Below are 11774 nucleotides of genomic sequence, written 5' to 3'. Positions count from 1 at the left end.
TATCCTTGCCAAGATTCACTCTAAATTTAGATATCAAGTTTCGCTTTCCGTTTGACGTTTGTGAATTTGTGAAAGAAAATAAGCAGCAAACATTACAATGGCAACGTTTTTTTCAAAAGTTAAACAGTTTCCGGATGTTCCCGAGGATGAAGCGATAACACTTGATCCATACTTGGAGGCAGCTGAGGGTGCCACCACAATTTTTGGTAAATATTCCAAAAGTCATGACGTGTCCCATATCTTTTTCAAGCTAGCTAATTAAAGGGTTTTTAACTATTGAACTAAATCAGACATTATAACTATATTTGTGTTAAAGACCACTATTACAAACATAAGGAATATATACATTTGAGAATTTAAGCTAGCTAATGATAAGAACAGAGCCATCTCCGCTAAAGAGTAAACATGGTAAAGAGCATGCTTCTGACATGACAGTTTTTTCAGTTATGCATGCCTTTATGACATCAGATACCACAATTCTAGCTTAGTCACTGTAATGCTGCAAGTATTAAATTGGACATTTCTTGAGATAAGTCATTAGTGGAATAAGAACACCATCTTCTACAAAATCCTACACCATCTTGTAGCCATATACCAACGGAATTAATTCAAATGTCATAGTACACAATCCAATACAAGAACACGACAATATGCATACATTTTATTCTTTCAGACCTATACAGCCCACTAAAGATTCATACAAATGTACAAATACTCATTTAACCCAAGAGCAATATATATCAATGGAACCTTCTACCTGTAGCTGCAGTAAAATGTAACTCTTGACTCTTTCCAAGAACAGATTCCAATATCAAAGAATTTAAATTTATATATGTCTTGTATAACATAACCTTGTGCAATGCCAAAATATAGATATCCACAGATTCTACAGCTGTGGATGTGCATTTGTATATAAAAAAAAATGTTTAGTTTGGATTTAATTCACTGATAACAAAATCAGTGTTTATTCCAATTAAAACAATATTCAATAATCTGCTGAATTGGTGTCCTTTAATTAGAATAAGTCTGTTTAAAGGATCAAAAAGTTTCCAGGGATCATCTCATATTATTGTGCTCGGTTACCAACATCTCTGTAAAAATTATGATGTGGCACTGCTATTTGTGTATCAATCATTGTGTCACTACATAATTGGATGAATTTATGACTAAAGAAATGATTAAGAGATGTAGAGTAACAATTTTATGCATGACTGTTATCATGGTAAATCAAAGGTGTTGATAGTATTGAAGTGAGGTTTAATAAAAGCTCACCATACTCATTCAGTCCTCTGAGTCTAAGGAAAAAAATAAAAGTTTTTTTGTTTCAGATTTACTTGGGGTTGCCTTCACACCTGTAAAAAGTGACATAACAGGCAATATATCTGTAAGTTTATTCTTTTCTGTCAATCTTTATATGGAGGGCATGAAAAGATACATAACTATTTGGGATTTTTTAAGACAGTATGAGTAAAACCATTATTTATAGGTTGCAATTTATTACTGATGCAAAATAAAACCCTTTATAACACTGTTAACTCACTGAAAAACTGTAAATGGTTTTCATAATCTTTACCTTTGCAACAGTTAATCATAAGGAGGGTAGCAAAAATGAGCTTGTGTTATTAAGATTGAAATTTAAGTTAAGTTTAGGATTCAAATTATCATAATAAATTTTCCCATTAAATTGCATTGATTTCTGAACAGGAGTCAACAAAACTCTTATTCACATGAAAATATTATCTTCATCAGTGAAACAAAATTGCAATTAGATTGATATAGAGACTGATAAATTTGTTTGGGTTGAAATTTTGGGTAAATAAAACACTGAAAATTTGAATAACTAACCCAAGGAGGGGCGGAAAGGGGTTAAAAATTCAAGAGATTTTGACTCACTGTGAAGAATCTCATATTTGCTGTTTTCTAGGAGAACATACTCAATCTCAAGTTAACAATAACTTCAACTGTCATGACTGTAGCAGGCGCGGATCCAGAGGGGGGGTTCCGGGGGTTGGAACCCCCCTTTTTTTATGGACAATCAATGCATTTGAATGGGGACATGTAATTGGAACCCCCCCTTTGCCCTGGGTTAGGAACCCCCCTTTTTAAAATGGCTGGATCCGCCCCTGTGTAGTGTAATCATTGACAAATGATTTTAAAGATTGAAGCAATTGAGTAATACCTGATGGAAGGGGTAGGGTGTTATTACTTAAATGTATGTAGAGCTTACATCGTAATTCTATGAGAAAAAATGGTGTTTTATTGATCACATTAAGTCCACTGTATTTTTGTCCATCTGATGAGTTAAGCCTTTTTCAACTGATTTTTATAGTTTTTATGTTATACTGTTATACCACTGTCCCAGGTTAGGGGAGGGTTGGGATCCCGCTAACATGTTTAACCCTGCCACATTATGTATGTGCCTGTCCCAAGTGGTTGTCGTTTGTTTATGTGTTACATATTTGATTTGCGTTCATTTTTTTAAAAAAGTGTTGAAAGAAGCGTTAAACACCAATCAATTAATCAATGTATGGGCTTTGAAGGCCGTACAGTGACCTATAGTTGTTAATGTCTGTGTTGTTTTGGTCTTTTGTGGATAGTTGTCTTATTGGCAATCATACCACATCTTCTTTTTTATATAGAAATAATAATGCACATTTTTTTATCATTCCTGAATTTTTCTTTATGTTCTCCTTTGCTTGTACTGGCACATGTTATTTTTAGAATGCATTATTTCAAACTCTTTTTTTGTGTATAGAAATTAAGGAAAAGACAGGCTGAGGACAAAGACAAATTTCCAACATTAAACGCTATTCTACAAGACGAAAACGACAATAAAACTTCAAAAGAAGGTCAGATTGGGGCACTTTGGCTTAATAGGTACAGTATATTAAAATCTTTTCTGATGATGATACAGATTTTTATCTATGTTCAATAAAATATCTTCTGTAAGATAAAATCAGCCTGAGTGCCTTTTTACCACTAACCTAGTTACGATTCTATGCAAGTTTTTGCGTTTTAAACTGTTCCAGAATATGAGGCATTAGACCAGAGTATACACCTATACATTGTGGTTTGTCAAAAATTAAAACAATAAAATTTAACCAATGGCATTATCATGATTATTGCTGTTTTAAATTCTTGTGACATTTCTAAGCAGATAAATTATCCACAGTCATGTAGATTCTAAAAAAGGTAAATTTTAAAAGCTTAGAACTTATATATAATGAATGGTAAACAACTAAGAAATTGCTTTATTTTTCCCATTAGATACATATAACTACACTGTGGATTCTATATTTTCATGTGTTCCAAATTATGTGGATTCAGGAAAAATTATAATTTTCATGGACATTTAATTTCCTGGTTTGTCGAGTCTGCATGCAAACACTACATAGAAAATTGATACTTCCATGAACATTTCAATTGACGAATTTGAAGGACATCTTTGATATATTTAGCTTTTTGTTTGTTTGATAAAGACAAAACACTTGAAAGTATTTTTTTTTTTTTTTCAGGGCCTTGTTTTTTATACAACAGCTCCTGGTACATTTGATTGACAGTTTGAGAAAGGAACCAGATGAGACAAAGTTCCGTCCTATTATTTTGAAAGCTTATGAAGAAACACTTAAACCATTCCATGGTATGATTGTAAAAGCAGTTTTTTCTGTAAGTGGATAATGTAAAAATGAGTGGATGTGTGGTATGAATGCCTATGAAACAAATCTCCGCCAGGGACGAAATGATGTAGAAATAAAAAGATAGAGGTAATTGTTTGACCTTCAACATTGAGTAAAGCCAATACTGCATCGTAAGCTATATAAGTATATGTTGGACAGAAAGGGTCTCATTTTTTTAGAGGTAAATGGTTTACAACTACTTTAGGTTCATTTTATACTTATGTTGTTATCAGTATTCATGGGTATAGATTTATTTTTCTATTTTCCAGTTTTACATTATTTGCTGCAGTTAAAGTAACTAAATGTTTTATTTTGAATAGTATTGAATTTCAGTGATTATTCTACATCACTTTAAATCATCATTTTATAGGTATTTCATGAACACCAATAAATTCACAGTACAATGTATATGAATAGAACTCTCAATTTTTCACAGTTATATTGACTTTAAGAATCTCTCTCTAGTCTATGGAACTTATCATTTACAGAAATATTAAAACTATACCAATCTACAAAAAAAATATGAAAAAATACAAAGTTGAGTATATAAGAAAGCAACAAACGTTAAGTTTAGCACAGCAAGAAAGATAGCAACGAAACAATTTAAGGAGGCTCGCAGGTATAAGATTTTCATAAAAAAATTAAACATTTATTTTTCATTACAAAGTTTTTTTTATTACCTTTAGTGGTTGTTACTTAATTATATGGTACAAAATCATTCCAAAAAATCAATTCGTGTTGACTCCAGGTGACTTTTAAAATGTAGATATCATTGAAAAAGCTCCAAATTATCTCCCTTTGGTGCAAAAATGCAATTTTTTGGCATTAAAATTGAAAGATCTTTTTTAACTCATCAGTCACCTATATTTTTTATTGTTGTTTTCGAATAAGCTGTACATAAACTAAATAATTGTAAAATTTAAGCGATTTCTGTGATTTAGTTCTTTTTTTTATTTCGATATTACCGCTATTTCTCCTATTAGTTCAACAGAGAAAAGGAACATAAACAAAATTGTATGCCTCTTTCGAAGGCAGATTGTGAGCGTAAATGAACAGTGACCCCATTTTTTTAATTCATTTTTCTATTAAGTATAAGATAAAGTTCATTTATAGAGAAATATAAGGAAATCCTATATTAAATTAAAAAAAAATGATTTAGACCTGCAAGCCCCCTTAAGTGTTAAGTTTAAATGAAATGTTATCAAAGGTTTTATCATATACATGATTGTTATATGTTTTTAGACTGTTTCAAGAGCAGCACCCTACAGACCTGATTTGATGAAATTATTAGCTCTAAACGAAGAAGGGAAAGATGAACAAGTGAGTTGTCTCCCCCTCATCTATTTAATGTCTTTAGTTTCAGATTGCAGATGTCTCCCCTCATCTATATCTGTCTGTTGTGTCAAATTCATACAGGAAAAAACAAAAATGTTGTTGTTTCACAAATTTGTATTACATGGAGGGGAGGCAATTTTACCATTCTTGTGTTATGCCCTATATAAACAAAGAAATTGCTGATTTTTTTGTGTCAGTTCTCTAACTTTAGTTTTCTTCAATCAAATATTATGAAATTTGTACACAATGCTAATTACCACATAATACAGATCAACTTTGAAATTGGGTAGTGTCACTTTTACTGTTCAACAGTTATGTCCCTTTATAACTTGATATAATATGCAAGAAGTCTTATGGACAGTCATTCCCCATTTTTCAATTAAAGGGAAATCACACTATTTATACTACTAATAATAATTTATTGAAATTTTGCATGTAGACAGATCATACTTATTACAATATTTCAGGCGGAAAAATTTTTGGGGTCACCGATGTTGTTTTCGAGATATGACGTCATCAAAACTTAAAGAATCGCGTTATACCAAAATATAGAAATAGCACTCTAAATTGCTTTAACATGGCAAAATTATTGAAAAACGGTTTTAAACTTTAATATCAAATACAGTCAAATGTTAATTGTACCTTAAACACATTTAATTGTCTCTGTTTCCTTATTTTTGGAGCCCTTTGGACATTTCCCGCCATTTTTAATTGCTATTTATAATAGATTTTTCTTGAAATAAAAAAAATCTACTAATGTTTTTCCCTTCAAACTTATGCATAAGTTGCAGCTTCAGGGGAGATTTTAAAAGCATAAATAAAAAAGGGGGGTCACCGATGTTTTAAATCCGTTAAAACGGAAATAATCTTATCGTCGAATTTTGGCGGGAACTATAAACTTTTCTGTTAACGTTATAGAACGACGTTGCTGGCATAACAGCATTTCTTGCAACGCTTGGGCTGAATTAAATATAATAACTATATCATGATTGAACATTTTTTTTGGTATTTTGATTATTCATTAATATTTTTATCAATCTATCGAATCGTTAAATATAGATACAGTAACATTTTATTGTAAAGTAATTGTCAAAGTTGAAGACATCTTTTGTATTTCTTAATTGCATTTGTTGTATGGGAAAAACGAATGTTTGTCTCCGATGATGCCGTATCATGCATGCAAATAAGTTTCGGCTTCCAGGTAAAGAATCTTCTATCACAGAAGACAGAAGGTATCCGTGCTACTAAAGTAACACGTTCCTTTTAGACTGCAGACAGAATAATTTCACGAACCTGACATGCCGTGTTTAAAATGCTATAAACTCAAAACGTTAATAAAAACTATTTTCGTAAGGAATTAAAAAATGGTTAACATTTCCGTAATTATACAACGCTTCATAAATCAATTATTCGAACTGTGGAAACCAATTTTTTGTCTGAGTTCGATCATCCCGCACCCATTTTTCATACATCGTTTCGCCGTGTTCATTGTACATAATATGTTCAGTGTTTATCGCCTGGGTATGAAAGCTTTATGTATTACTTATATATGATATTTCCGTTCGATTATTCGCGCAACCTTGGTACGTTATGAGAAATACAATGCATCTGATAATTCAGTGCTAAAACAGATTAACAATAAAAGACACATCGTTATATTGATATCAGCTAGGAACATATAATGTTCCCAGTTGATATGTAATAAATAAATCTTTTAACTTATAATAAACGGAACTATGTTTTTTTTTTCTTGTTCTGTTACGTCTTTCCATGTTTCTGTGGAAAAGTTGATATATTTTATCTCACTATAGTTTTTTATCAGATGACAAGTGAAGTGTTGATAACATTTGTAGACATTTTAATGAGTTCGAGTTCCAGTTAGATTTTGAGTTTAAGTTCGAGTATCATTTTGAGTTCGCATATTAACTCGAGTAAGAGTTCTAGATAAAGCTTGAGTTCCGCTTAGAACTTCCTTGTGAGATAGTATGTGAAATTTTGGTAAGAGTTAAAATTTTGAGATCCGATATTATGGATGGTGAGATGCTAATAAATTAGTATTGTATTATTGTATATCCGATGAAATTAAGAGAAAGATTGCAGTTTCTATTTTCTGTTGGAGCACCTTTTTTTCTTTGAATGTATATTCTTTCATCACATTTATGTTTCAATATGGTATATATACTTTTGTTTCCCAAAACGGATTAATAATAGGTAATATGAAAATAACTGATTAATTGTGTGTGCCATTTTCAGCACTCTGATATATCATGCTGGTCATTATTTTTAAAGAACCAAGGTATCAAGAGAAAATCAGCTGCCTTTGCATTAAACAAAAATCGTAAGGGGTCCGCGGAACCCAGTGTCTCGCCTTCTTTTGCTGTTAATCCCTCAACAAAAACGAGGGGGAACAATCAATAAGAATATTCTGCTCGATACTATCTTTTCATTGTAAGAAGCTTCTTTCCAAAATTGGTAAAAAATAAGGATAGTTTATGAATCTATAATGAATGTTTTAAAAACTTTCACTGTAGACTGTATGTAAAATTAACTGGAAGAAAAACTAAGGCCATTTATAAGTAAAATACGGATAAACAGGTAACAAAATTTCCTTCTAGATGCTAGCTTGTAATCATAAACGAGCTTCAGTCCAAGTTTGGTACAAATCCAGAATAGAATAAGAAAGTTATTAAAATTTAAAAAAAACTTTAACCACAAAGTCAATGTATTGTTTCCTGACAGAAAACCTAAGTCTATTTATAAGTAAAATACGGAAAAAATGGATATTCTTTTTTCAAAATCTACTTCTGGATACTATCTTATGCTCGTAAATAAGCTTCTGTCCAAGTTTGGTAGAAATCCAGAATAGGTTAAGAAATTTATTCAAAATTTCAAAATCTGTAACCACAGAGTGAATATTTGTGGACGCCGACGCCGACAGAATGTAAGATCGCTATGTCTCCCTTTTTCGACTAAAGTCGAAGGCTCGACAAATTAAAATTGTTGTCCTTTTCAGTCATGATTGGATTCCGACAATCTCTATATGTCACTGTTTTTTGAAAGGCAAGTGATCACATTGAGAGATCTGAACCCGCACCGACATCTGAACTACTAGTATTTGTTTTGTTTTTTCCCCGTCTTTTTCTTAATTTTTGCAAAAATTTCAGTGGCAAATATTACACGAAATTCAGCGCAAAAACATTTTTTTTATATGAGTTGAATACTCTTTTACAAGACGGACCCTGGTGTGATGGTTACAGTTTAGCACTCTGAAAGATATGTTACTCTACATAAATACGTGTATTTGTGTGTTAAATATTTCAATTGTCGGCGACTTGTAAAGCCAAATATACAGTGTGGAACTTTTGTTGTTGTGGTCATCAATAGGACCAAAATAACTAGGCATAGTGTTTGATATTCCCATATTTCTATGACGTCTAGCGGTCGTATGTTTTAATCTGCTGGTCGTACAGTTTGCTGCATGTAGCTACAGTTTGAAAAAATACAACAACATATATTTTTTTTGGTGCTTAAATTATGAAAGCCTTTACAAAGCATTACAGAAAGATTGAGTATGATTTATTTTATAATACGGTGCTAAATTTTCATTGATTTCGACAGCAAGTAACCGATGTAAAATTTTGTATGCTTCTTACAGTGATTTTTAAATGGCGTTATTCTTAAATAACGTTTGATATTTAAACAAATATAATGATTACTCTACAAATCAATCATGTTCATGTATTTGTGCTCCACCTCCCCAAAAGATAAAGACAAAAATAGAGGGAAAGAGAGACGTAAGATACCAAAGGAATGTTTTAGGAAAGATGGATGACACTTGGATAATTTCTGTCGTCACATGTGAAATAAATAATATTTCAAACACTTCACACATTAACGGCCAGTGGCAAGTTAAATACATATTCAGAACTAGAACATATTGACTTATGAATTTTGACCCTGCTTTGTATAACCCGACAGGCTGAGCCGGATATATACAAATGTGAAATTAAGTTTTGATGAATTGTTTATGCATGTAGTATAGAAGACTATATAGTAACGACGTTTCATGTGATATGAGAAAATTTACATTCGGCAGAAACTCCTTGTTCTTGTTTACGTCCCTATGCTGGACAGAAAACTACAAGTTCTGGAAGCTATACGCTTACATGCTGTTTCTCTTGATAATAATATATTGTTATTTTTTCCGGAAAATATACGCTGAATCCCATATACCGCATCGCGATGATACTCTGCCAACAGATGGGTAACACAAATGACAGGACGATTGCCCGGATTGTGACAGGATATTCACCGGAACTTTCTTGTTATTTGATAGATTATTTTAATACCTTAGAGATACAAGACTATTTTTTATGAAAATCTAACAAAAATAGTTTGTCAAAATATTTTTGAGCAAAAAAAAATGACCGTACGGATTTCACTCTATGTACGCTTTACGTATATTAAACTGATCGACAAACAGTGTTAATATCTCTTTTGATTTACAATATTTTTTCATCCCACTAAGAAATCTGCGAGATTAATAGAACTTTATCTTATATGAAAATTTAAACTTTATAGTAAAACAAATTGTTTTTCTAAAAAAAAAAAATTGACCGGACGGATTTTATACTCGCCAATTTACGTGTTGATTATATTGAACTGATCGACAAAAAGTTTTAATATCTCTTTTGTTTTACAATATTTTTTCATACAATTAAGAAATCTGCGAGATCAATAAATATTTTATTTGAAATTATATAAACTTTACAGTAAACTTTAAGGTTTTTTTTATATACAAAAATGAGTTGAGCGGACGGTAATTCATATCAAGACCACTATCGGCTATTTTTGTTGCCATACATTGTGATTGTGTCCATTTCAAGAAACATTTTCATTGTTGCACTGAAATCAAAACGTGGTTTGCTTTCTTCTGCTTTAGTGAAACGTCCCTTCGAGCGGGCCGCCATTTTAGAAATTAGCAACCACTGCGACGGAATCGAAAACGGCGACGTCATAATACGGCCACGACACTATAGCGGCGCCGAGAGCGATGCGTATAAACAATAGTGTGATTTCCCTTTAATGTGATATTTTGAATGTCACACATTTTATTTCATCTTTTCAAGATGAAGAAATTACAAGTTAGTATAATAATCAAATTCATTGTTTGAGGTCCTGGCAATATATATCCTTTTTGTGCTGATGAAGTTTATGTATAGCACAAGAGGCCTCGCTGGCAGAGCAGTCTAAATAGTCAAACTACTGTATCACTAGTGGTCACCACTGAGGTTGTGAGTTTTAATCCCACACAGGTGCACTCCACTCCAATCTGAATCGCAAAAGTGTTGAAAGAAGCGTTAAACAGGAATCAATTAATCAATGTATAGCACGCTTCAATAAATCAATCATTATTTGAGGATGCTTAAGTTGTTTTTTTATCCAATTTCAGGTAATTGCAGATATGGAATCATACTTAATAAATTTGAAGAAAAATAATGATGCAGTTATTAAAATTATTAAAGATCTTGGACTCTATGCAGATGGAAAAGTGTAGAAGAAACATAGCTTGATTAGGGAAAGACTCTGTAAATTTTGGACATGACAAGATTTTAAAGATTGTAATTCACCAATCTGTTAAAACTATCTATTAATGGAAAAGGGAAACAGATTTAATAAAGCTATTCCAGAAAAAATGTATTCAGGGGATTGGAAGGCAGTTATTTTTCGGCATCGCCACACAGTTGTAATTTAGAATCATATTGCATTATTTATAGTGGTAAAAGTTGCTCTGATACCTATCACTCATGTGTTATTTATAGAAAGTACCTTACAAATCACTTGTTTCAAATTAATTTGACTGAGGAGAAAAGGTGAATTGATCTCCGACGGTAAATGTGGACCTATGCCACTATGTCACAAAGCCATTCTTTTAAGAGAAAGAATTTTTACATTTATTGTCTCAAATATATTAATCTTTTTGAAATTTATATTTATATACATATTTATAACCATTTTAAAACCATGTTTACATATCTCTTGCTTGTTATGGTTAATTGGTCAAAAGGCAACAGATAATATATATTTTGCTAATTTTGTAACATTTGTTGACATTTGTAAATCTTATTGATTCTAAAAATTAGAAATAATAGATTTACCAAATATTTTCCCTCAATAATTTATTAAGTTGAAGCTTTTAGTAAGACCTATTTTGTAGGCAATATGTACTTTTTCTATGTTTATTTCTTTTGGTCTTTAGAATATACCTGACAAAGGTATTTTAGAAACAAGTGGCTTGTGCACAGAAGTTTTGTAATATATATGATTTATTTAGGTCTTACTAAAAAAGATGTTCTAATAGATCTTCAAAAAAAAATTAAGAACTTTGACTTTTACCATTAACTTTAAAGGCCAGACTGTAATAAGATCATAGAATTAAATTTAAGAGGATGATAGAAGTTGTGAAACTTGAATTTATCAAAAAAAATACTGTGCAATATAAAATTATGTGATATTAATACTAGTACTCGAAACAATAACATTTCATAGTGTATATTTCCTGCATTTCCAGAATAAACAAAATATTAAAACTAAATTTCTGCTTTTCAGTACATTCCATTATAAGTTTGTAGTTATATCAATATGACAGTTGATATTTATTTGTTTGATGTGTTTGTGCTTTTGATTTTACCATTTGATTAGAGACTTTCTGTTTTGAATTTTCCTCTCAGAGTTCAGTATTTTTGTGATTAAATTAACTCA

The 11774-nt window shown here is 31.3% G+C and overlaps 1 protein-coding gene across 1 annotated transcript; it reads left to right on the top strand.

Annotated features, from left to right (window-relative positions):
- The first annotated feature begins 26 nt into the window (after positions 1–26).
- On the top strand, positions 27–11382 carry LOC139528249 (glycolipid transfer protein-like). The gene is made up of 6 exons (XM_071324134.1): positions 27–206; positions 1329–1384; positions 2756–2877; positions 3516–3666; positions 4920–4997; positions 10465–11382. Exons 1-6 carry the CDS (start codon positions 98–100, stop codon positions 10567–10569), a joined length of 621 nt encoding a protein of 206 aa, XP_071180235.1. The 5' UTR covers positions 27–97; the 3' UTR covers positions 10570–11382.
- Positions 11383–11774: the final 392 nt, after the last annotated feature.

Source organism: Mytilus edulis, chromosome 6, assembly GCF_963676685.1.
Source record: "Mytilus edulis chromosome 6, xbMytEdul2.2, whole genome shotgun sequence".
In the NCBI taxonomy this organism is placed as follows: domain Eukaryota; kingdom Metazoa; phylum Mollusca; class Bivalvia; order Mytilida; family Mytilidae; genus Mytilus; species Mytilus edulis.
This window is presented reverse-complemented; position numbering and strand designations above follow the sequence as displayed.

What these genes read in the sequence shown, in the direction of transcription:
- LOC139528249 (XM_071324134.1), top strand. Translation starts at nt 98, where the DNA reads ATGGCAACGTTTTTTTCAAAAGTTAAACAGTTTCCGGATGTTCCCGAG. An exon ending in ACATAACAGGCAATATATCT is followed by an intron (nt 1,385 to 2,755) that starts GTAAGTTTATTC and finishes TTTTGTGTATAG; the next exon opens with AAATTAAGGAAAAGACAGGC. An exon ending in TTGTAAAAGCAGTTTTTTCT is followed by an intron (nt 3,667 to 4,919) that starts GTAAGTGGATAA and finishes ATATGTTTTTAG; the next exon opens with ACTGTTTCAAGAGCAGCACC.